The following is a 23,914-nucleotide window of genomic DNA, read 5'->3' as shown; positions in this document are numbered from 1 at the left end:
GGTTGTTAACCAATGTCATAAAACAATATGTGTACTACTGTTTCATGAGAAACTATTTGTTCTGTAAGCCTTCACCTGAAGTACAATTAAAAAAAAAAAAAACTACTTCTAACAGAGAGCTACAGCTATTTTAACACACTCAGCTGCTAACCGAAAGGTGGTTCGAGTCCACCCAGAGGCTCTCTGAAAGAAAGCCCTGGCAATCTACTTCCGAAAAATTAGTCATTGAAAATCGTATGGAGCACAGTTCTACTCAGACACACATGGGGTTACCATGAGTGAGAATCGACTCAATGGCAATAGGTTTTATTCATCATTTACAATCCCAGGCAAATTTAAGCCAATGTAATATTAAATTTGAAATACTAAATTATTCATAAGTATTATATTGAAATATTAAATTGATACAGGAAACAGAGGTCCTTTCTATTTCCTCCTTGACCATATCTCACAGCAGCAGCATCTGGGTGAACCATCTCTGGACACAGATTCGATAAATTTCAATAACTTAAATACGGCAAAAATGTGGCCAATGTCCAAAACACAGAAAAATCAATTAGCAGATGCGTTCCTTAGGACCTGTTTGAGCTCCTCTATCAACTGAAATCAGTTGAGCATTCCACTCAAATTCTCCTTAGCTACAGTTACCTTCACTAAGACTATGCCTCGTCTCCCAGAAATTGGTGTTTTGAGAAAGGCTTTCATATTTTTAACAATGACCGATGTCAGTCAGAGGTGTTAGAGACAGAAGGGTAGTTCTAAGCAACGTTTATGATAATTAATCTTTATGTTTCACAAATGAACTACAACAGGACCCTAATTTACAAACGTGTTTACAGTTCCTCGTTGTTAGCAGAAGTAGATTTTGATACGTAACAACCAACAGGAACAGTATGCCAAATATAATACACTTAGGAGGGCTTAATTTAAAGGCATTCTCGGACCCCTCAGAGTCATCCTTAGACAAGAGTCAGAGAGGTAGAGACGAAAAATATTGGTCTGAATTTAGACTAATCCTAAAACACACCTGGAAGTAGCTTTCAAAGATAAATCTCTTGCTACAGTATTTACTCGGTGTATGTATCATAAAACAGAGAGTGTAGGAAGAGTCTTGGTTATTTAAGCATTTTGGTTGTTTGACATCTGGATAAACAACAGTTTAGTATTCTCTGGATGTCCAATAGTGACTCTCAGCCAAAATGCTCAATGCATGCTCACAGTGATTGTCTACATTTTCACTCTTCTGGTGGCCTTACGGGAAAGGAAAGCAGTAGTTTGAAACAATATTGGGTCCCTGCACTAGGCCTTTGGAGGTGGATGGGAAGGGAGGAGGAGGCGCCATTTTTGGACTGAAATACTTAGCTATGTAGCTCTGAAGAGAGTCTTTTCTGGCAAGTTTATGCCAAGAGTGGAATCCAAATTAATAATCTAGTGCTCAAAACACTAAATGGTGTTCTCTCAACTTGTAAAATGTATATGAATGTTAACTTAGCATTATTCAGACACACGTGAGATATGTCTGTATATGCACAGATATACAGAAATGGAGATGATACAGATGTAATTTTTGTCTACTTACTTTGCTGGAATATCTCCAATCCAGACATTTCTTTTAAACTCTAAACCCACTTATCTAACTGTTCATGCCTTCACCACATCTTCTCAGGATGTCACAACCAAGCCTGCAAACTTGTTCCCCCTTCAGTGATCCTGATCTATGTAAGTAACACCTGGGGACTCAAGCTAAGAAACCCAGGAGTTATCCTAGACTTCACAGTCTTCCTCATTCCTATATGCAAGTCCAGGTGATTGTACCCCCGGAAAAGCTCTCAGATCCATCCCTACCAATGTGCAATGTCTTCCCATTGCTAAGGCTCCCTGGTCTGACACACAGGGCAGGACCTGTTCCTTCTCCACCTGGGTCTTGGCCACCTGTCTCTTTACTGTCCATACTGTAACCACTGGTCTCCCTTTGTTTTCTCAAAGGCACCATGTTTCCTCCTGACTTTGGATCTTTGCACATGACGTCTGCCTCGGCCTTGAATACCTCAGGACACCTCTCCCCACCTCTTCATTTAACTACTACCTACTTATTCTTCATATTTCTGCTTAAATCTCACTCTTTAGAGAAACCTTCCCTGATTCTTGGACCAGGTTCAGGCCCCCTCTTATAAATTTTTCACAGCACCCTGTGCTTCTTTGTGGCACTCACCACAGTAAATATTTGTGGAATTACTTGTTTAATGTCTGCCTCTACCTGTAGACTAAACTATCCCAGAGGAAAAGAGCCTTTCGGTCTTTTGTCACTGTATCCGTGATGCCTAGCACTGTGCCTGGCAGATGGTACGTGCTAGAGAAATGTTTGTGGATTCAATTAATTTTCAGTATATTTAGGTGTGGGTGTGTGTTGGTGTGTGTGTGTAGAAAATGCTACGTGGTGTGTATAGTCATTCAAGTACATAAATAAAATTCATTACCTATAATCATGTTTTTATGTTTTCTTGATTGAATTATTCTCTTAAGCTTTTTCATAATTTATAGGGATGTCTGAGTTTTTCTTACATTCATGAAGACTCATTGGTTTTGTTTAATAACATTTGTCAAGAGGCTTTTAAATAAAGAGTATACTCTAATAAAAGCATGAATAATACCAACTCTTTACAAGGATTCAGTACAAATTCTACAGAAATACAGTGTTTCATTTGTTGTTCACTATTTATTACTAATGGAAAATTATGATGGTCTTTCTCAAGGCTTGTCACAGACTATGTTATGTGCCTTGTATTTAACAATTATTTTTCTCATTTATTTCTCAAAAAGTCATTGAGGAAGGTCACATAAGCACTTTTCTTCCATATGGGGATACTGGAAGTGAGGAAAGTGGTTTTCTATGAGCCAAAGAAAATTAAAGACAGAAAACTGGAGCTAAAAAATTGCAGAAACCTCTCCGCTTAGAGCTGTTTCTCAACCGAGAGAGGTATGCCGTAAATCTTGGTCAAAACAATAAGCACTTAGCTGATAAAGATTGAGTTATAATTAACTAACAAATTAGCAGAACCAAATTATGATAAGCAAGTGATGATGTACTAATACCCTGCATTGTTGTTGTTAGGTACCGTGGAGTCAGTATCGACTCATAGCGACCCTACGTACAGCAGAACTAAACACTGCCTGGTCTTGCACCATCCTCACAATTGTTGCTATGTTTGAGCCCGTTGTTGCAGCCACTGTTTCAATCCATCTCATTGAGGGTCTACCTCTTTTTCGCTGACCCTCTACTTTACCAAGCATGATATCCTTCTCCAGGAAGTGGTCCTCCTGATAACATGTCCAAAGTACATGAGACATACTGCATTAGTATCCAAACAAAGAAATTTTCACTTTAAATGTGAGAAATCTCCTTACTCTTTTCAATATTTATTTCCTTTTCCCCTTTAATATACAATAAGAAGGTATTTTAAGAGAACTTAATTTGATCTTTATTAGGAAAAGAAATACAAAATCAAAATCAATCACTCAAACACAAATGTCTTCCGTCTCTGAACCCCAGCACACGGTGTCAATAACATTCACTTAGCAATTAATTACTGCCCTCCCTTTTATTGTTACTTAAATTTTCACGTGTATAAGAGCTGTCTTGTCTCCCTAACTAGACCCTAAGTTTCCTGAGGGCAGGGCCTTTCTTACAATATTTTCATATTCCTTCTGAAGCTCCTGTTGCTGTTGTCAGCTGCTATCCAGTCTGTCCCCGACTCATGGTGATCTCTTGCACAGTGGAACAAACCACTGCCTGGTCCTGTGTCACCCCCATGATCAGCTGCAGATCAGACTGTTGTGATCCATAGCGTCATGGACTGAACTATGTCCCCCAAAAAAATGTGTGTAGCAATTTGGCTGGGCCATGATTCCTGGTATGGTGTGATTTTCCTATATGGTGTAAATCCTGCCTCTATGATGTTAATGAGGGAGGATGGGCAGCGGCTGTGTTACTGAGGCAGGACTCAATCTACAAGATTGGATTGTGTCTTCAGGCAATCTCTTGAGATATAAAAGAGAGAAGCCAGCAGAGAGACAGGGGGACCTCACCACCAAGAATGCAGTGCCAGGAGCAGAGCGCGTCCTTTGGACCCGGGGTCCCTGCGTGGAGAAGCTCCCAGTCCGGGGGAATGCTGATGGGAAGGCCAACAGAGACAGAAAGCCTTCCCCTGGAGCTGACACCCTGAATTTGGACTGGTAGCCTACTTTACAGTGAAAAAATAAATTTCTCTTTGTTAAAGCCATCCACTTGTGGGACTTCTGTTATAGCAGCACTAGATGAATAAGACACATAGGGTTTTCACTGGCTGATTTTTGAAAGTAGATCTCTAGGCCTTTCTTCTTAGCCCAACTTAGTCTGGAAGTTCTACTGAAACCTGTTCATCATCATAGCAACACATACCTCCACTGACAGATGGGTAGTGGCTGCACATGGGGTGCACTGGCTGGGAATCGAACCCAGGTCTCTGACATGGAAGGCAAGAATTCTACCACAAAACCACCATTGCTCCTCCTCTGAAGCTCCTAGTACCTGTTACATTATAGGAGCCTGATAAAAATGTGCTCAACCACCTGACAATTCCCAACAAAATGGAAGGGTGGAAGGACCAATTTATATACTAAATATGTAATCTGGGTGGAAAACAACAACATTTAAAATTATTCTAGAACTGCATTTTTGGTGAGATTCAGGTCAAGGCCCTCCTTCCTAGGTCATTCGTTCCCAAGGCTCTAGTTAAGACCCATGACCCTCAGATCCACTGCTCCAGGCCAGAGGTCTCGCTATAGTTCCAGGATGCTATCACCGATAGCCACTTGGACATCCCAGAGGCTACACCAGTTCCACATGTCTAAACCGAAGTTCATTACTCTGCTTTGCCCAAGCCTGCTCTTCTCTCCATTGTACCTACTGAGGCAAATGGCACAAACTCACTAAGACACTCAAGCCCCCCAAAACTTGGAAGACAACTTCTCCTTCTTCCTCAGCTACACATCTAGGTCCTATCAACTCTGGTGTCAAATGTGTCTCCAATTCTTTCATCTTCCATGGCACTACCTCAATTCAGGCATCTTTTCCAACTCTTCTCCAGGCCACAAGTCTCAGCTCGAATCTGTCCTGCACACTTCTTCATGAATAACCATTCCAAAATTTAAATCTCTTTTTGTTAATCTTCATCTTCAAATCCTTTAACAATTCATTAAAACCTAAAGGATGAAATCCAAACTCCTTACAATTTAAATACCTTCCTCCTTAAACTACAGGCATGTATAATTTTAAATAAAACAAAAATTAAATTAAAAAAATAAAACACACATTAAAAATAAAACAAAAATTTAATTAAAAAAAAATCCATGTACCACAACCTGGCCTGTGCATTCCTTTCCAGCATTATCTCTCACTTTTCCTCCAATAGGCCAAGGTCCTCTGTGCCTTTGTACCTTCGTTCTCACTCTTCCCTCAATCCATGTCTATCCCTCAATATTGCACTGGATGAGCTGCAAGATGATACCACACAGAAATTTTTTAAGGAAAGTAACTAAGGCTCCTGGGGGTTGATCTGTAAGGAAGGGCAACCTTGTTCCCGGGTAGCTCATGGACCAGCGACCAGTCTAGGGGCAAATCGCTTCTGAGATGACTTGGGAGATTTCTGTCCAATAGCTCCATGTTGAATGCCAGCAAACAGACCCAACCACACTCTCTCCCTTAGGAATTATCAGCGAGAGGTAAGCATAGAGGCCATTGCACTCAGGCTACGTCTCTAGCAAGTATAAGCAGTTTTTCCAGTTCTCCATAAAAAACAGCTCAGAATTCCAGGTTGACTTCTGGGATGACTGGATGACTCCATGTTATTTCTGCATCCCATGAATCTCTGCAAAAGGCTGGCATTGATGAGAGGAGTCTGTGCAAGTTTCTTCCCTGAGACTCTAAGGACTCTGCCCAGAATGAATTCACAGCTCACTGCATGTCTGTGACACCTGCTCTGGCCCTCCCAGGCAGAGGGAGCTCACCATATGCTCCTCTGTAACTACATTCACCACATCCGGCATTCATGTCAGTCTCTTCCACAGCCTGTGAATTTCTGAAGGACAGGTATCTTATTCACTTTTGCATACCCAGGGCTTAGCAAAGTGCCTGGCATATAACAGACACTCAAAAAATGTTGAGTAACCTAATGTTGCCTGAACGTTAATCACACTATTTAAAAATTCAGATAAGAGAAAATACTTAACAAGAGGGCTAAATAAGAAATATGAAACCGAAGATGCAGGTTCATTGTCTATGGTCTTTCCCTCTATCTTTGCTGTATAGTTTGGAAGAACGTAACAACAAACCCATTGCCGTCGGGGCAATTTCAACTCATAGCGACACTATAGGACACAGTAGAACTGCCCCATAGGGTTTCCAAGGAGTGGCTGGTGGATTTGAACTGCCAACCTTTTGGTTAGCAGCCAAGCTCTTAACCACTGAGCCACCAGAAAGTCACGCAAATTCTTTGTACTTCAGTGGGATTATTAAGACTCTTATGGAGAAACCAAACTGAAAACAGCTAAGCAAAAGCAGAAAACGATGGCTCATGTGACTGGAATAATTGACAGCACTAGAGAAACGTCTACAGGAACTGGGGCCTCTGGGAGTGGACTAGGTATTCCCCTCCATCTTCTCACCTCTGCTTCTCTCTGAGAGTTGGCCTCAATGTCTCCTATCATAGAAATGTCTTCTCCGTCAAGTGGGAAAATGTAGCCAGCGGTAGCCACCGTGCAAGCCCAGAAGAAGAGGAAAGCATCTCTCTCCTGCAGCCAGTATAGGAATCTCAAGGAAGCACTCTAATGCCCCTGTTTGGGCTCCATACCATCCATGAGATCAGTTGCTGTTGCCAGGAAGGTAGAATGCTATTGGAATTGAACTGGCCAGTCCTGGATCATAAGCCCACCCTAATGGCTAGATGAAGGGGGTGGTGTGGGGGGCAGGGTCTCTTTCCATAATATGGGGGGGTGGGAATGTTTGCCAGACAGAAAAACAATAACTGCCCTAGTTTTCCATGGGTGGCATCAACATAATTAATCTAATAACCATTCTTTATGTTACAAAATCACTGCCTTATACTATAAGATTACTTTAGATAATGAAAAAAAAAGCATCATCATCTTTATAGAGAGTGCTGTATATGCATAAAATTTATTATACTGACTACCTCACAATTGGGCAAAATAAATACACGCTAGCTTAGATAATTACAAATGTGACAATAAATGCCAAGGAGTAATTCAAATTAGTAAACCTGTTCTCTTGCTCTCGATTGGAAAAAGAAAAATTGCAGAGAAGCACCTTTTTGTCATCATATAGCCGGCTGGCAATAGAAAACTCTTGGTCAGAACCCAAAGGGCAAATCATGACCCAGCTGGTCAAACCCAAGCTGCCATAAGGCATCGTCAAGGGAATAAAGTACATCCACAGTCATATTTTCCCCAGTTTGAAGATTCCCTAACAAAACAGTGACTGGGAGGGGCTCTTAAAAGATTCCACCCACTCCTGCAGAGGAAAGAGGCATGACAACAGCTTGTGGGGGAGACCGGAGGTTGATGGAAAAGCAAGAATGGGGCTCATCATAGAAAAGTAAGAGGGCAACATCCCGCTGACAGATTTAATTAAGAAAGTTCAGGTATTTAGTGTTTCTTCCCTTCCAGCTTAGAGAAATACAGACACGTGTATAAGAGGATGGGGCTGTGGAGAAGGCTGGGGAGCACTATACAGTTTAAATCACAGTTGGCCTCTCTGTATTCATGCACGGCGCCTCACTCAAGGGAAATGAGGTGTCATCATGATCAAAAACGCCTAAGCTTACAGTTTTTTTTAATAATTTCAGCTGCTGTAGTCAGTATTTAAATCTCATATTTCTAATATTAATGCACTCTTAGCATGTTGGAGTCCTGGTGGTGCAGCAGTTAAGAGCTCGGCTGCTAACCAAAAGGTGAGCAGTTTGAATCCACCAACTGCTCCATGGAAACCCCATGGGGCAGTTCTACTCTATCCTATAGGGTTGCTATGAGTCATAATTGATTCGATGACAACGGGTCAGGTTTTTACGAATATGTTGATGATGTACAATGCTAGATTATAAGCATTTCCTAATTCTTTTCTAGAGAACCATGAAACAGATCTAGGTTTCAAATATGTACTAATAATTTACTATGTATCAGGTAGTGTTGTAGGCACTTGGGATATACCGCATACCAAAGCAGACAAAAAACCCTGTCCTCATGGAGCTTATATTCTAGTTGGGAGAGCGAGACAGACCATAAATACAACAGATAAATAAATAAACTATATATTATTGAGACGGTGAAAAGGGCTAGAGGAAAGAGGACGGTGGAGGCTGTAATGTATAAAGGATCAGCCTCGGTATCATCCTAGGTTGTAGATTCTTGAGGATGATAACCACAGCAATTCTCTTGTTGCTAGTAAAGACCACTCCTCACCAGTGCAGAAAAGGGGACAGACAAAGGGAAGGAAAGAAGCACTGGTGGTTCAGTAGTAAAATTCTTGCCTTCCATGTGAGAAACCCAGGTTTGACTTCCAGCCAAAGCACCTCACGCACAGCCACCACGCGTCTGTCTTTTGTGCTCCTGTGATGCTGAACAGGCTTCAGCAGAACTTCCACACTAAGACAGACTAGGAAGAAAGGCCTGGAGATTTACTTTGGAAAATCAGCCAGTGAAAACCCTGTGGATCACAACAGTCTGGTCCGAAACCAATCATGGGGATGATGCAGGACTGGGCAGAGTTTTGTTCCACCATGACTCAACGACAGCTAAAAATAAGGGGAGGGAAAGGGAAAGCCTGGGTAAACACAAGAGTGGGGCTTAGCCCTGGGTTGCAGCTTTGCCACATCTTGCCCAGTTCCTACCTAGTTTAGTTTAGATTTCTGTGCCCCAGCTTGGGTGATGGTGCTAATAAAGCCTGCCTTCCATCCAGCTCATGGCATACTGTGTTGACGGGTATTGACCTAGTCATCTAGTGCTGCTATAACAGAATACCACAAGTGGATGCCTTTAACAATGAGAAATTTATTTCTTCACAGTAAAGTAGGCTAAAAGTCCAAATTCAGGGCACCAGCTACAAGGGAAGGCTTTCGTTCTCTGCGGGACTTCTTATCAAGCTTCCCCTGGACTAGGAGCTTCTCCACGCAGGGACCCTGGGTTCAAAAGATGCGCTCTGCTCCTGGCACTGTTTTCTTGGTGGTATGAGGTCCCCCTGTCTCTCTGCTGGCCTCTCTCTTTTATATCTCAAGAGACTGCCTAAAGACACAATCCAATCTTATACATTGAGTCCTGCCTCACTAACACAACTGCTGCCCATCCTCCCTCATTAACATCATAGAGGCAGGATTTACAACATACAGGAAGATCACACAATACCAGGAATCACGGTCCAGCCAAACTGATACGCACATGTTTGGGGGGACATAATTCAATCTATGACAGGTATCATGGTTGACCCAAGTATATATTTATCTTCATTTTGAATGTTAAAAAGTTTACATTTTGGTCTTTATGCTTCCTTCATCACATACTGATTGAGCACCTACTATATGCCAAACTCTATTCGAGGCCCTGCAGATACAGCAGGGAGCAAGACAGACGAAGTATCTGTCCTCCTGGAACTTAAATTCTAATGGAGGAGATTAAAATTCAACACCAGGATGAATAGGGGGGATACTGACAAGAAGGAGACAACATACCACGGCACAGTCCAGGCATGAGATAATCAAGTCCTGAACTTAGATGATCTTTAGACCAGCTGAAATGAATCCCTGACCGTCTGCAGTCACTTATGAAGCCCTTTCTATAAGGGTGTCATGGTAATAAATTGATGTTAAAATCTGATAGTGGCTATCGGGCCTTTCTAAAATGCTGAAAGAGCAGCTTCCTTTCTCTGGTCCACAGTCTGTTGCATAGACAGATACATACACACCCTTCTGTCTGCTAAGGGTTTCTACTTTGGTGGACTACAAAAGTGTTATTCCAAGTTGTATAAATGAGTATCTGTCTTGACTTCCAGAGTCTTTAGCAACTTATTATAGCATCACTGTTTTGTTTAAAAAAACATAAAGTGATAGTAAAAATCATAAAAGTAGTAAAAATACAATAACAGGAGCATGTCCTTTTCAAATTGGACAGTTAAGCTAAAGAACTCATGGGATTTCTGTTGGCTGGGACATTTCCATAAGGAGAGGAAGGAGAGAGATGCAAAAACACACATTTGGAGAAGAACCCACCCACACCTTTTATTGTCAAAGGCACCCGGTGCTGGGTAGATAGGAGAGACTAGAAAATGAAAATGTGGACACATCACACTATAACACCTTGGGGAGAGAAGCCTAACAGATATGAAACAGAGAAAGCCACAAGATAGGGTATTATAAGTGCTAAATGCTTTTTTGCACAAGTTCCCACCTCAGCCCTGCAGATTTGGCCAAACACTTGTCTTATAGTCAGAGTAGCTGGGGGAGTCAGTATGAATTGTAAAGCAACTCACGACAAGCAGTTCCGGAGTGTTTAAACGTTAGTTCTTCTTATGGGGATGGCAAGGAACGAGCTGTACAACTTACACAGTGTATGCTTCAGAACCCAGACTTCGTGAATGCAATAAACTTTCTGCATGCACCACAGCATAATCAAATGCAATGTTCTCTACACAGAACATGAGATTGCTGTAAATACAACTCTGAAGGAGCTTCTGCATTGCATGCACCTAATTCGCCAGGAGAGCTTGCCAGCCAGAAAGACAAGACTTCCAAATAAGTTTACAGCCTCTACTTGCGGCAGCCAGACAATTCAAAAATTAAATTAAGTGGCATGATTTGCCATTTAGATCAACAGCAATGAAGCTTACTGGCATTGTTGACAGGAAGGCTTTTATAAATCGTACTTTAAGTAGGGACTCCCTGAAAAGAAACACAACAACAGTAACACTGCCATATTGCTTCCCCTTAGAAACTTCAGATATGTTGGTTGGCATGTGGTCTCCCCTAAGATAAAGCCAACATAGGTCTCCTCTTTTATTTGTTTTGCGTGTATTTACATGATAGTGTGTTTATGTGCTTTCAAAAACAATATCTGCAGCAAAACAAACAAACTGGTGGGGAGTTTGTTTCCCTTCATTGCCCTTGGTAGCAACAGAATGTCTGAAGAATACACCTGGACAGAAACGATTTTTTTTTAATTGCACTACATAGCTGATGCCAAATATCTAATGAAACGAGTATCTGGTAGTTATGGAAGGCGTCTTTGGGATCTGCCTGGTCAATTGAGGAGCAAATTGTAAATGTACAGCTATCACTACAGCTTTCTGATTGGGGTATTTATAAAATCTTCTCACAGAAAATATCATGTATTTTCAGGCCACCTCTCTTCAGTATCCAAAACCAGACAGAATCCAAAGAAGTGAAATTTAGAGATCTCTGTCCATTAGTCCAACTAGAATGTCAATCACTGTATTATAGCAAACATCCTATTTCATTGCTCAAGTACTGCTAGGGAACTCCAATTATTGCCTCTGATCCCCACTTTCTCCACAAGAGACCTTTCTTCCAGTAGGTATTTTTCTACTTGGAAGTATCCTAAGAAAATATTAGAAATTGAACTGGGCTAAGAAGAGGGAGGAGAGAAAGAATTTGGTAGGCAGAATGCACATTGAATCTGAATCATTGGTAAATTCTTGGACCACCTGGCAAGCTGTTTGCAAGCAGTAAGCAACTTGCAGAGAAAATTTCTTCCTTTGATTTTCCCTGACCAAGATCCTCAAACTTTTCTCCAGCGGCAAAAACACCTCCGTGCCTATTGAGCTACTGCAACTATCTCATCAACTGACATCTCCCCTTCCCCTAAAAAAGCAAGACTTGAAAATAACAAGGCATCCTGAGACACTCAGAAAGACAGCTGTCTCTCAGTTGAAAGGTAGCAGTGACTGTAATTAACAGATAAGCAGTTGTGGAACTTCTAGGGCTGTATTTAAAGGGCCATGCAGTTGTGACTGGGGCTATGTAGTAAAATAATGATGGCAGCAGAAAATGGAGAAAAAGAAATTAAACAGATTTACTTACAGTCCTCGGAGCCGCAGCCAGATTTTCTCGATCTGTTCCGGTTGCAGGTATTTCAAAGAGTTGCTCTCAAATTCTTCAATTTCCTTGGTTGGTGACTCCATAGCTGCAGGTTATCACTGGGGGTGAGGCGGAGAGAGTTTGGGCTGTCCCCTCCCCGCCTGCTGCCGGTCGGCCCGCGATCTCCAGCGGGCGCGGCGCGCCTTTGCCCGGCGCCCGCGCGTTGCGCTCCCCCTTCCGCGCCCCCAAGCCCAGACTTAGAGCGGGCTCGGATCGCGGGTGATCCCGGCTCCAGGTGCGCCCTCGGGGCAGCTGCGGGCACCAGCCATGGTCCCAGGCTAATTCCCAGAGATAGAGCTTGTGCTCCTGCCCAAGGCGAAGGCACCTTGGATCTATTCAGATTCTTTTATGGCAAAGCCAAGGAAACGATCAGTGTGTAAGCTGCAGGATTGGGGGCAGAAAGGGAGGTGTGGGTAGGGAGGAGGGGAGGCGAGGAGGAAGAAAAGTGAGAAGGCGAGAGAAGTGAGGGGTAGAGCCCAGCGGGGAGCTGGTGCGGGGCGGGTGGTTGGGACCCGGAGGCCGCGCTCCGCCCCCCGCCCCCAGCTCTCCGGCGCCCAGCGGCTCCCCCCGCGCCCCTCTCCCTCTGCCTCGCTGCCGGCGCGCCCCTTCTCTGTTTTCTTTCACTTACCAGCAGCTCTGCTGACAAGCGAGAAAAGTGACAACTGAGAGAAAAGTCGTCTGTCAGCGCGCGGGGCTATCGTCTGGTCTCGCACCAGCGGGCGCGGAGGGAGGGAGGAAGGGCGTCCCGGTCCCCGCCGTCCGCCGGGCACAGGCTCGCCGAGTTCAAACCCGCAGACGGGGTCACCCTCTCCCGCTAGGGCAGCCTGCGGCTTCGGGGCCGCGGCCACGGAGGGCCCCCAGCCGAGTGCTTCAATGGCCCCTGGACCCCGCACCAAAGAGAGAACACGGGGGCCAACCGTGAAAATCCGAGGGAAAGGAACTCTGTATCCTCCTCGAGGGCTGGTGGGGCAAACGCCAGGGGCGAGGTTCCGCGGAGTTTCTGCTTGGAGCTTTTATTTACAGCGCTCACTTACGTGCCCGCTACAGCCGGGTCCACGGGGTCCATTTTGAAATACTAAAGCAATTAACAGGAACTAAAGTTGTCACATCACACTTAGGAAGTCCTGATATTTTCTTGTCTCTCTCTCTCTCACACACACACACAGACGCACACACACTCCATGGTGGGGGAGAGGTATGGGAAAAAAACCTGAGGAGGCAGGAGTTCCCGCTGATTAATGCCACATGCTCCTCAAGGGGTCCCTGTTGGGTTAGTCCTTAGAGGATGGCTGGCGGGTGGATTCTGAGAGTGGCAAAGAGTTTCAGCTTCACAAAGCTGCAATTCACTGTCAGTGTCCCCTAGGGTCAATGACAATGTCGATAATGTAGAATGTTCTGAAAGTGAGACCAGGCATGCAGGTGGGGGAAACTTAGGAGAAGGACCAAAGACAGAAAAAAAAAAAAAAGATCAGGCTCAAGTAGATTGCTGCCTTGGCATCACAGAGTTGATGTTGAAAGGCCCTTCTAGATGAAGCCACCACCACTCTTCCCCTGAGGCCATTTTAAACCTGACAGTCCTGAGATTCAGGTTGTAGCATGCCCTATAGCAGTATTTTTCCTTACGGGCAGGTAACGCTTCTTCAATCACATTCCCAGTATCCTTTTTCTATCCATCAGATAACTGCCTGCTTCTCAAAACTAACATAAACTGAAAGGTGAGGGCTAGCTTTTCTTCATTGCTCAAGTAAAGATCCATTCATATGACCTTGACAAAGTAACAAAATGATGGTGTCTGAATCCTATACGTCCACTCGTTTGGCATTCACTTTTCAGAAATTAGCGGTGAGCATGCGGAGGATGGCATGGCTGGCCCCATGCGTGCTAGTGAGGAAGGTACCTCGTTCAAGGTGAAATGACAGACCTGTTTGAGTCAAAAAGACTTGCCCACTCACCTCCTACAGAAGCTGAAATCACCTCAGTAAAGTCACCCCTTAAAGGTTTTATGGAAGGATGTACCGAGTTAAAGCATCATTGAGCCTGGGCGGTGCAAGCGGTTTGCGATCAGCTGCTAACCGAAAGACTGGCAGTTCAAACCCACCTAGCAACTCTGCAGAAGAAAGGCCTGGTGATCGGCTTCATTAAAGATTACAGCCAAGAAAACCCTATGGAGCACTTTTACTCTGTAACACATGGGGTCGCCATGAGTCTGAGGGCAACTACTCCACAGCAGCCAACAACGAGAAGTCATTATTACCAGTCAGAGTTAACATTCAGCAGCCATTATATACTAGCACAGAACTCATTTATCTGAATAAAGCCAGCTCCCCCACACAATGTGACCAAGCAGGGAGCAATGAGCTGAGGGAATGGGGTGCCAGAAGAAGAAATTATTTTACCTACTTGTTTTGGGGATGGAAGACAGAAGCATGGTCCTCATAACAGGGTATTGCCACCAGTTTATACCTTAGGCAGACTACTGTCAGAATATAGAAGTGTAGTAATCATAATAACAGCGAACATGTACTGGAAACTTCCCATAGTCCACGCACTGTTCTGAGAATTCTAAGCTCATGTAATACAACAACTCCATGAGGTAGGTAATATTATTATCATTCCCATTTTACAATAAGAAAACTGAGGCACCGGGAGGCTGTTGCACAGACCTACCAGGAAGAGAACTGAGCTGGAGAAGACTGGAGTTTGAGTTATGGGTCATCAACTTATCCTAGACAAATTTGTCCACTCTCACATGGTCCCATTTTCCACAGCCACAAAGTAAAGCATTTAGGCAAAAAGATTACTTAGGTCCCTTTCACCTCCATGATTCTATGAGGTCATCTAGAGAGACTTGGGGAAAGGAATTGCTGGAAAGAGAGATGAATATTGCTGAATACATACTTTAAGTATGTCATGGTTTCTTCAAGGGCTGGCCTGGGACGAAAGGTTAGAACGATAAAGGATGAAGGACAAAAGATGAAATTCATCTTCTGGCCCCACACTATGCCTATGACTTTTTCCCAGTGTTAGTGGGATTTTGATTAAGTCAGAGAAAACCAAATTTTGGGAGAAAAAAGAAAGGAACAGCCTTCCACTGCAATTAAGCACATCAGAGAGAGAGAACAAAAAATATTCTTTAAAATGGCTCTGAAACATGATTTTGTTTCATTTTAGTGAAGTCAAAAAATCAAGCATGTATTAGAAAGTTGATAGAAACATAACTTTGCTGTATATTAGAATCATAATAGTTTTTTGGAGCTGAAAGGGGCCTTAAAGATAATCTAGATTAGAGCTTTTCAAATTTTTTAAGCAACAGAATACCTTATTTCAAATAAAGTCTTATAAAAAATTTCAGTGCATACATCCACTTTACAAAAAATAAGGGCAGAACTGCTCCAGTTGAATGGCGGAAGGGAGATAGTTCTCGAGGACAGAGCACAATCTCTGCGTCCCTTTCACCCCATCTCTGAGTGCCGAACCACCCCACTGCACAGATAAGAAAACTGAGGTCAAAATCCCAGGAAATAATTTACAAATTCTTGTTGTTAATCCAGGGTTCTTTCTAAACCACATTAGAAATTAAATTTGTCTCCTCTCTATCAACCAAACATTACTTTTTTAGATGCACATGTTATCATGTCACCCAGGTTTTGTTCTGTCTGTCGAACACAAGACACAGTATACTTGATAGTTGCAGCAACATTACAAACCACGAATTCTAGTGGCATTCTGCTGTAAACCAAGCAAAACAGACGCAAGCTGACCCAAAAAAAAAGGTCTAAGAAAGCACAAAGCCACTTACAACTTGGTTTTGGAGGTTAATTTCTACTGTGACTTCCTAACTTAGCTTTTTTAATAAGACCCTAGAAAATCTCACATGGTCAAATATAACTAAATATACATAGACACACACACCTACATGCATAAATATATATACCTACACACACATATATACAAACACACATACATGTACATATAACTGCTCATTAAAAATATTCCCTTAAATGTAGATAAAGTAACTTAGCCTAAATAGTAGCAAACCTCTGCACCATCAACATTAAAAAAAACAAAACTAAAAACTCATTGCCATGGAGTCGATTCCAACTCATAGCAACCCTTTAGGACAGGGTAGAACTGCCCCATAAGGTTTCCAAGGCTGAAATCTTTACAGATTTCTCCCGAGGAGTGGCTAGTGGGTTTGAACTGCTGACCTTTCAGTTCGCAGCCAAGTGCTTTAACCACTGCGCCACCAGGACTCCTTATCATCAAGTATCTTAAGAAAACAAAGAATGCGAGTTCTCTGTCCCTGGCAGAGTTCATGGAGAAGCTTGATGACATTCTGACAAGAGAGTGAGAATCAGGCTTTGTAGGCGTTGGAATGACCCCTCAGGTCCCTTTTATCCCTAATATTTCCTGATTCAATATTAATCACAATAACCACACCACCACCTCTACCAGTTATTGAGAAATACCTGGTACCAGGCACCATACTCAGCACTCACAGGTTGGTTCCTCAACAAAACACTTAAGAATAGTTGTATTATCCCCATGGTGCAGCGGTTAAGTACTCGACTGCTAAGGGAAAGGTTGGCAGTTTGAACCTAACCAGCGACTCCATAGGAGAAAGACCTGGCAATCTGCTTCTGTAAAGATTACAGCCAAGAAAACCTTATTGGGCAGCTCTACTGTGTCACACACAATCCCTATGAGTTGGAATTGACTTGACAGCATCCAAGAACATTTACAAATAAAGACAGAAGAGGCTCCCAAAAGTCAGATAACTTTTACAAAGAAATAGTAAGTGGCAGAACCAGGTTTTGCACCCAGGGCAGACTGCAAAGTTCGTGATTTCTTCCCTTTGCTGTATCACCTCACTGCGGACGTATAAAAAGACTACAAATTAAAAGGCTATAATAGAGGGGGTGAGGGACTGCAGGAGCACAGACGAAGGGGCCACTAATACTATGGGGTGATTAGGAAGACTAATAGTAGAAGTGACATTTGAACTGGATCTTGAAGGTGGATAAGTATGAGTTGCTTACACGGGAGGTGGGTGGAGGCAGATCATACCAGAAAGAGGGCACTGCATGAAAAGAGGCACAAAAGCATGAGAGCGATGGGGTGTCCAGCCATCTGCAAATAGTTTTGTGTGGCTTAACTAAGGCATGTGACTCAGAAGAGCAGACGAAAATATTGGAAGGGTCAGCCAGACCCTTGTGGTCATGGGGGAATCTTGGATTCTGTCCTACAGATGATGGGGAGTGTCATGGATTAATCATGTCCCAAAAAATATGTGTCAACTTGGCTAGGCCATGATTCCCAGTATTGTGTGATTGTCCACCCTTAGGCCATCTGATGTGATTTACCTATGTGTTGTAAATCCTACCCCTATAATGTTAATGAAGCAGTTAGGTTAATGAGGCGGGACTCAATTTACAAGATTAGGTTGTGTCTTAAATCAATCTGTTTTAAGATATAAAAGAGAGAAGCAAGCAGAAAGACATGGGGACCTCATATCACCAAGAAACAAGAGCCAGGAGAACAGCACGTCCTTTGGATCCCGGGTCCCTGCGCTGAGTGGCTACTCTACTGGGGAAAATTGATGACAAGGACCTTCTCCCAGAGCTGACAGAAAGAGAAAGCCTTCCCCTGGAGCTGGCACCCTGGATTCAGACTTCTAGCCTCCTAAACCGTGAGAGAATAAATTTCTGTTTATTAAAGCCATCCACTTGTGGTATTTGTGTTATAGCAGCACTAGATGACTAAGACAGGGAGCCACAGGTGGTTCTGAGCAAGGGAAGGCATGGTCACGTGTGGAGGATACCTGCTGCACTGAACATGTTGTATGCTTCGTGCACTGAGGCCAGCTCTCCTGAAGCCTGCCATGGGGCCACACAACAACCATGGGGCAACTGATAACCAGGGATCCATATGAGGAGTCCAGCTACCAAGTGTAAACAAGCTCCCCAGCTTACAAAGAAGGAAGAGTACGACAAAGAAAGACAACATAAGAAAAAGCAAAGCACTGTCTCCCCTGAGCTTCCATCTAACAGCTACGAGATTCTGACTGCTTGCTTTGACCTTCATGAAGCCAGTTTCTGCCCTTGATCCACTTTAACAACTTGGCAGCGGCATCACCAACAGTCTGTTGAGGGGGAAATCCTGGTGAAGCATGCAGGGCATCGGAGGTAGCACAGTCGGGCATAGCAGCCCCTCCATCCCACCCTCACCAGATGTGAGATGCTCCCAGAAGTCACTGTCAACAGAGGCTGTTCTCTCCCACTGGGTTCCCTTTCAGGCAAGGGGCCTTTTTGGTGACACTGCCACACTGCTTTTCCCTATAATATTTCCCTGCTTGCTTTTATGATTTGTGGCAGATCCTGTCCCATGAACCACCACTACTAGGAAAAAGAGGGACAGAAGGAGGCAGTGGGCTGACTAAGCTGCCAGATGCAATGGGGCTCTGAGCAGTCAGCCTCTCAACTACACATCCAGAGAGTGGCCCAGAAAGGTGGGGATGAGAAGGAAATGGGAGAAGAGACAGGAAAGATTACCAGCTCGGGGGCAGCCCAATGGAACCTGTATGTGACCCACAGCTTTTGCCCTTTTCTCTGGCAGGTTCTTTCCATTGCTCTGATGGGAACAGCTTATTTTAATCCTTCCAATGGATGTGGAACAGGAAAAGGAAACAACTTGGAGTGGCACTGATTTGCTGTGTGATCTGGGACAAGAAACTTCTCTTCTTTGACTATGACTGGGCTGTGCTCAGTGATCTATAGGTCACTTTCCAGCTCTTATATACCATGATTTGAAACCCACAGTCTGGTCCTGGCTTACCAAGCTTTTCATGGGCCCAAAAAAGTTACGAGAAAATCTGAGTCTGACTCAAAGGCTACATTAGACTATAATAGACATAACCTAGGTTGGTCAATCAGGTTGTTGGGTATGTTGGCCTCCACCCCATACCTCTGAACAAAGTGACTGGTCCAAAAGCAGATACATGACTCAAGCAGACTCAATCATGGTTCTTTCTGGGAGACTTGATATGGTCACTGGGGGAGTCTATTTCTCTTTTCTTTAACAGGCTATGAGGCTTGGGTAGACCTGGCCTTGGGGTTATCTTTCCCAGTATGTGGATAAAGTCTAACATAAAATGATGCCAACATAGAGAAAAGCAGAGAGAAGAACTAGGGAGAGATACAATGAGAATCTTTGAAGCACCCTGATCCTGCTATGCCTGAAACCAGGATACCCAAGGACTTTCAGGCTATATGAACGAAATAAATGCCCCTCTCATTTTTTTTTTTCACTTAAGCTAGTTTGAGTCAAATTTCTATCACTGACAACTAAAAGAATTCTAATTAAAGTAACTCCTCCCTTAGAGGATTATTTAAGAAGTTAATAAAATAATTATGAACAGTACCTTGCACATTGGAGGATCTTATTAAAGAGTAGTTCCTCCTCGCCCCTCTAAATCCTTCTTCTAGAGGCCTCACTCACCGCTACTGCCTCCTGTCCATCTGACAGGACATGAGGGGAATGGAACTAGAAAACAATATAAGAAGCTTGGAGTGGACATAGCACCCAAGGTAAATATGCTGTTGTTAGCAGGTGTAGAATCAACCCAGACTGATGGGGACCCCATGCACAATGGAACAAAATGCTGTGCCATCCCCATGGTCAATTGTGTATCAGATCATTATGATCCACTGAGTTTTCACCGGCTGATTTTCAAAAGCAGATCAACAGGCCTTTCTTCCTAGTCCATCATAGTCTGGAAGCTCTGCTGAAACCTGTTCAGCATCATAGCAACACACAAGCCTCCACCTGCATAGAAGTACACTGGCCAGTGATTGAAATCAGGTCACTTGCATGGAAAGCAAGAATTCTACCACTGAACCACCACTGCCCCCACAAGGTAAATATAAGGAGCCTTATTATCTTGTTAAATGCATAACAACAAAATTTTGTTACAATAACTTTTGATAATTACATATCAAAGTATTGCCATATTACATCCATTTGTTGTTGTTGTTGTTAGGTGCCCTTAAGTTGGTTCCCACTCATAGCGACCTTATGTGCAACAGAAAGAAACACTGCCCGGTCCTGTGCTATCCTCATAATTGTTGTTATGCTTAAGCCCATCACTGCAGCTACCGTGTCAATCCATCTCCTTGAAGGTCTTCCTCTCTTTCAGTGACCCTCTACTTCACTAAGCATGATGTCCTTCTTCAGGGACTGGTCCCTCCTGATAAAATATCCAAAGTACGTAAGACGAAGTCTCACCATCCTTGCTTCTAAGGAGCATTCTGGCTGTACTTCTTACAAGACAGATTTGTTCTTTCTTCTGACAGTCCGTGGTATATTCAGTATTCTTCACCAACACCATAACTCAAAGCATCAATTCTTCTTCGGTATTCCTTATTCATTGTCCAGCTTTTGCATGTATATGAGGCAAATGGAAATACCATGGCTTGGGTCAGGTGCACCTTAATCCTCAAACTGACATCTTTGTTTTCTAACACTTTGAAGAGGTCTTTTGCATCAGATTTGCCCAATACACTACGTCATTTGATTTCTTGAATGCTGTTCCCATGGGCGTTGATTATGGATCCAAGTAAAATGAAATCCTTGACAACTTTAATCTTTTCTCCATTTATCATGATGTTGCTTATTGGTCCATGTCATGAATTGAATTGTGTCCCCCAAGAATATCTGTCAACTTAGCTGGGCCATGACTCCCAGTATTGTGTGATTGTCCACCATTTTGTCATTTGATGTGACTTCTCTATGTGTTGTAAATCCTGTCTCCATGATGCTGATGAGATGGGATTAGTGGCAGGTATGTTAATAAGGCAAAACTCAATCTACAAGATTATATTGTGTCTTATGCAATCTCTTTTGAGATATAAAAGAGAGAATTGAGCAGAGAAACAGATGGACCTCATATCACCAAGAAAGTACTGCCAGGAGAAGAGCACGTCCTTTGGACCTGGGGTCCCTGTGCTTAGAAGCTCCTAGTCCAGGGAAAGATTGTTGACAATGAGAAAAGCACGTCCTTTGTACCTGGGGTCCCTGTGCTTAGAAGTTTCTAGTCCAGGGGAAGATTGTTGACAAGGACCTCCCTCCAGAGGCAACAGAGAAAGCCTTCCCCTGGAGTGGATGCCCTAAATTTGGGCTTCTAGCTTACTAGACTGTGAGAGAATAAACTTCTGTTTGTTGAAGCCACCACTTGTAGTATTTCTGTTATAACAGCACGAGATAACTAAGACAGAATCTGGTACCAGGAGTGGGGTGCTGCTCTAACAAATACCTAAAATGCGGAAGCAGTTTTGAAACTGTGAATGGATAGAAGCTGTAAGAGTTTTAAGATTGCCTTGAAGAGACTGTTGGTGGAATTATGGACATCAAAGACAATTCTGGTGAGGACTCAGAAGGAAGTGAGGAGAGCTGTTACACCAGAGATGGCTCAGACTGCAAGAAGCAGCAGCAGCAGAGAAGTGGCAGCAGCAGAACCAGGAGACCAGTATGAGGCAGAGCTTGAGCCGACTCATGGAGTGAGAAAGCTGAGTGTCTTCACGCAGGAGGCTTCCTGGCAGAGTGGGGTGCCTCCACGCACTTATCAGTGGAGCTAGGCTTGCCAACTCACGGAGCAAGAGAGCTGAGTGCCTTCTGGCTGAAGTTTACTGGCCGAGTGTGGTGCTTCCAGGCACTTATTGGTGGAGCTACAGAGTTTTGGATCACTTGTCCCAGCAGGGCAGATGCAGGCAGAGAGGCCCAAAAAGCCAAGAGGCCAAGGAACCAGGAAGCAGAAGTTGAAGAGACAAGGAACACAGGAAGCCGAGTTGCCTTAGTCTCAAAGGGTGGAGTCACTGCTCAGATGGACTAGGAGAAAAGGGCTGCCCAAAGCTGAGGGAGTAGAGTTGCCATTCCAGTGGGCCTGGAAGATGGAGCTGAAGCCCATGGCCAAGGGGCTTCCACTAAAAATTAGCAGAGTGTGGCCAATACCTAGAGTCTGGAGGTCAGGGCCCTTGTGTCAACGATCTCAAGAACAGAGGATTATTTTCAAAGCCTTGAGCACTAATGTCATGTGTTCTGCTGACTAGTTTGGTGCCTGTTATCCCTTATTTCCTTCCAATTTCTTCCATTTGTAATGGAAATGTCTAGCTTGTGCCTGTTCCACTATTGTACTTTGGAAGCAGATAACTTGTATCCTAGATTTCACAGATGAGGAGGAATTTTTTGGATTTTAGACTTGGAGTTGATTTAAGACTTTTGCTATGATATGACAGTGTGGAAGTGTTTTACATGTGGCAAGGACATGAATTTTGGGGGGCCAAAGGGTGGAATATCATGGATTGAATTGTGTCCTCCAAAAATATGTCAGCTTGGCTGGGCCATGATTTGCAGTACTGTGTGATTGTCCACCATTTTTTAATCTGATGTGATTTCCCTCTGTGTTGTAAATCCTGTCTCCATGATGTTAATGAGATGGGATTAGCAGCAGTTATGTTAATAAAGCAGAACTCAATCTACAAGATTAGATTGTGTTTTATGCAATCTCTTTTGAGATATAAAAGAGAGAAGCAAGCAGAGAAACAGGGGGACTTCATACCACCAAGGAAGTAGTGCCAGGAGACGAGCCATCCACTTGTTTTATTTCTGTTAGAGCAGCACTAAATGACTAAGACATGCTGCAACCATTTTTGAATTACTTTCAGCAAAATTTTACTTGCGTGTGATAATAATGATATTGTTCAATAATTTGCGCATTCTGCTGGATCACCTTTCTTTGGAATGGGCACAAATATGGATCTCTTCCAGTCAGTGGGCCAAGTAGCTGTCTTGCAAATTTCTTGGCATAGATGAGTGAGCACTTCCAGTGTTGCATCCGTTTGTGGAAACATCTCAATCAGTATTCCATCAATTCCTGGAGCCTTGTTTTTCACCAATGTCTTCAGTGCAGCTTGGACTTCTTCCTTCGGTTCTTGATCATATGTTACCTCCTGAAGTGGCTGAACGTCAGCCAATTCTTTTTGGTACAGTGACTTTGTGTATTCCTTCCATCTTCTTTTGATGCTTCCTGTGTTGTTCAATATGTTGCGCATAGAATCCTTCAATTTGGCAACTCGAGGCTTGAATTTTTTCTTCAGTTCTTTCAGCTTGAGAAATGCTGAAAATGTTCTTTTTTGGTTTTCTAACTCCATGTCTTTGCACAGTTCATTATAATACTTTACTTTGTCTTCTCACAGTGCCTTCTGAAATCTGTTGGGCATTTTTACTTCTTCATTTCTTCCATTCACTTTAGCTATTCTATGTTCAAGAGCAAGTTTCAGAATCTCTTCTGACATCCATTTTGGTCTTTTCTTTCCTTCCTTTTTAATTACCTCTTGCTTTCTTCATGTATGATATCCTTGATGTCTTCCAACAACTCATCTGGTCTTTGGTCGTTAGTGTTCAATGTGTCAAATCTATTCTTTTTTTTTCCTTTTTTTTTTTATTGTACTTCAGGCTTACAGAACAAATAGTTTCTCATGAAACAGTAGTACACATATTGTTCTATGGCATTGGTCAACAATCCCACAACATGTCAACCCTCTCCCTTCTTGACCTTTTTTTTTCTTTTTGGTGAAAATATACATAGCCAAAGATACACCATTTCAAAAATTTCTACATGCACAGTTCAGTGACATCGACTATGCTCTTCCAATTGTGCTGTT

At 43.2% G+C, this 23,914-nt stretch overlaps 1 protein-coding gene across 4 annotated transcripts in view; it reads right to left on the bottom strand.

Moving 5' to 3' along the window:
* Positions 1-23,914, bottom strand: part of PDE1C (phosphodiesterase 1C) — a 744,082-nt gene that overhangs the window by 339,821 nt on the left and 380,347 nt on the right. Inside the window, exon 1 of one of the 4 annotated variants that reach the window (XM_004385323.3) lies at positions 12,141-12,475. The exons of 2 other annotated variants lie outside the window; for them this stretch is intronic. In XM_004385323.3, the coding sequence (XP_004385380.1) occupies positions 12,141-12,241 (101 nt within the window). In that variant the 5' untranslated portion in view covers positions 12,242-12,475. Of the gene's footprint in view, positions 1-12,140; positions 12,476-23,914 lie in introns of those variants that run through there. One more of the 4 variants, XM_004385324.3, reaches the window with a different exon arrangement.

This window comes from Trichechus manatus, unplaced genomic scaffold (assembly GCF_000243295.1).
Source record: "Trichechus manatus latirostris isolate Lorelei unplaced genomic scaffold, TriManLat1.0 scaffold00137, whole genome shotgun sequence".
Lineage (NCBI taxonomy): Eukaryota > Metazoa > Chordata > Mammalia > Sirenia > Trichechidae > Trichechus > Trichechus manatus.
Note: the sequence above shows the minus strand (reverse complement) of the source record. Positions and strands in the feature narration are given on the sequence as shown.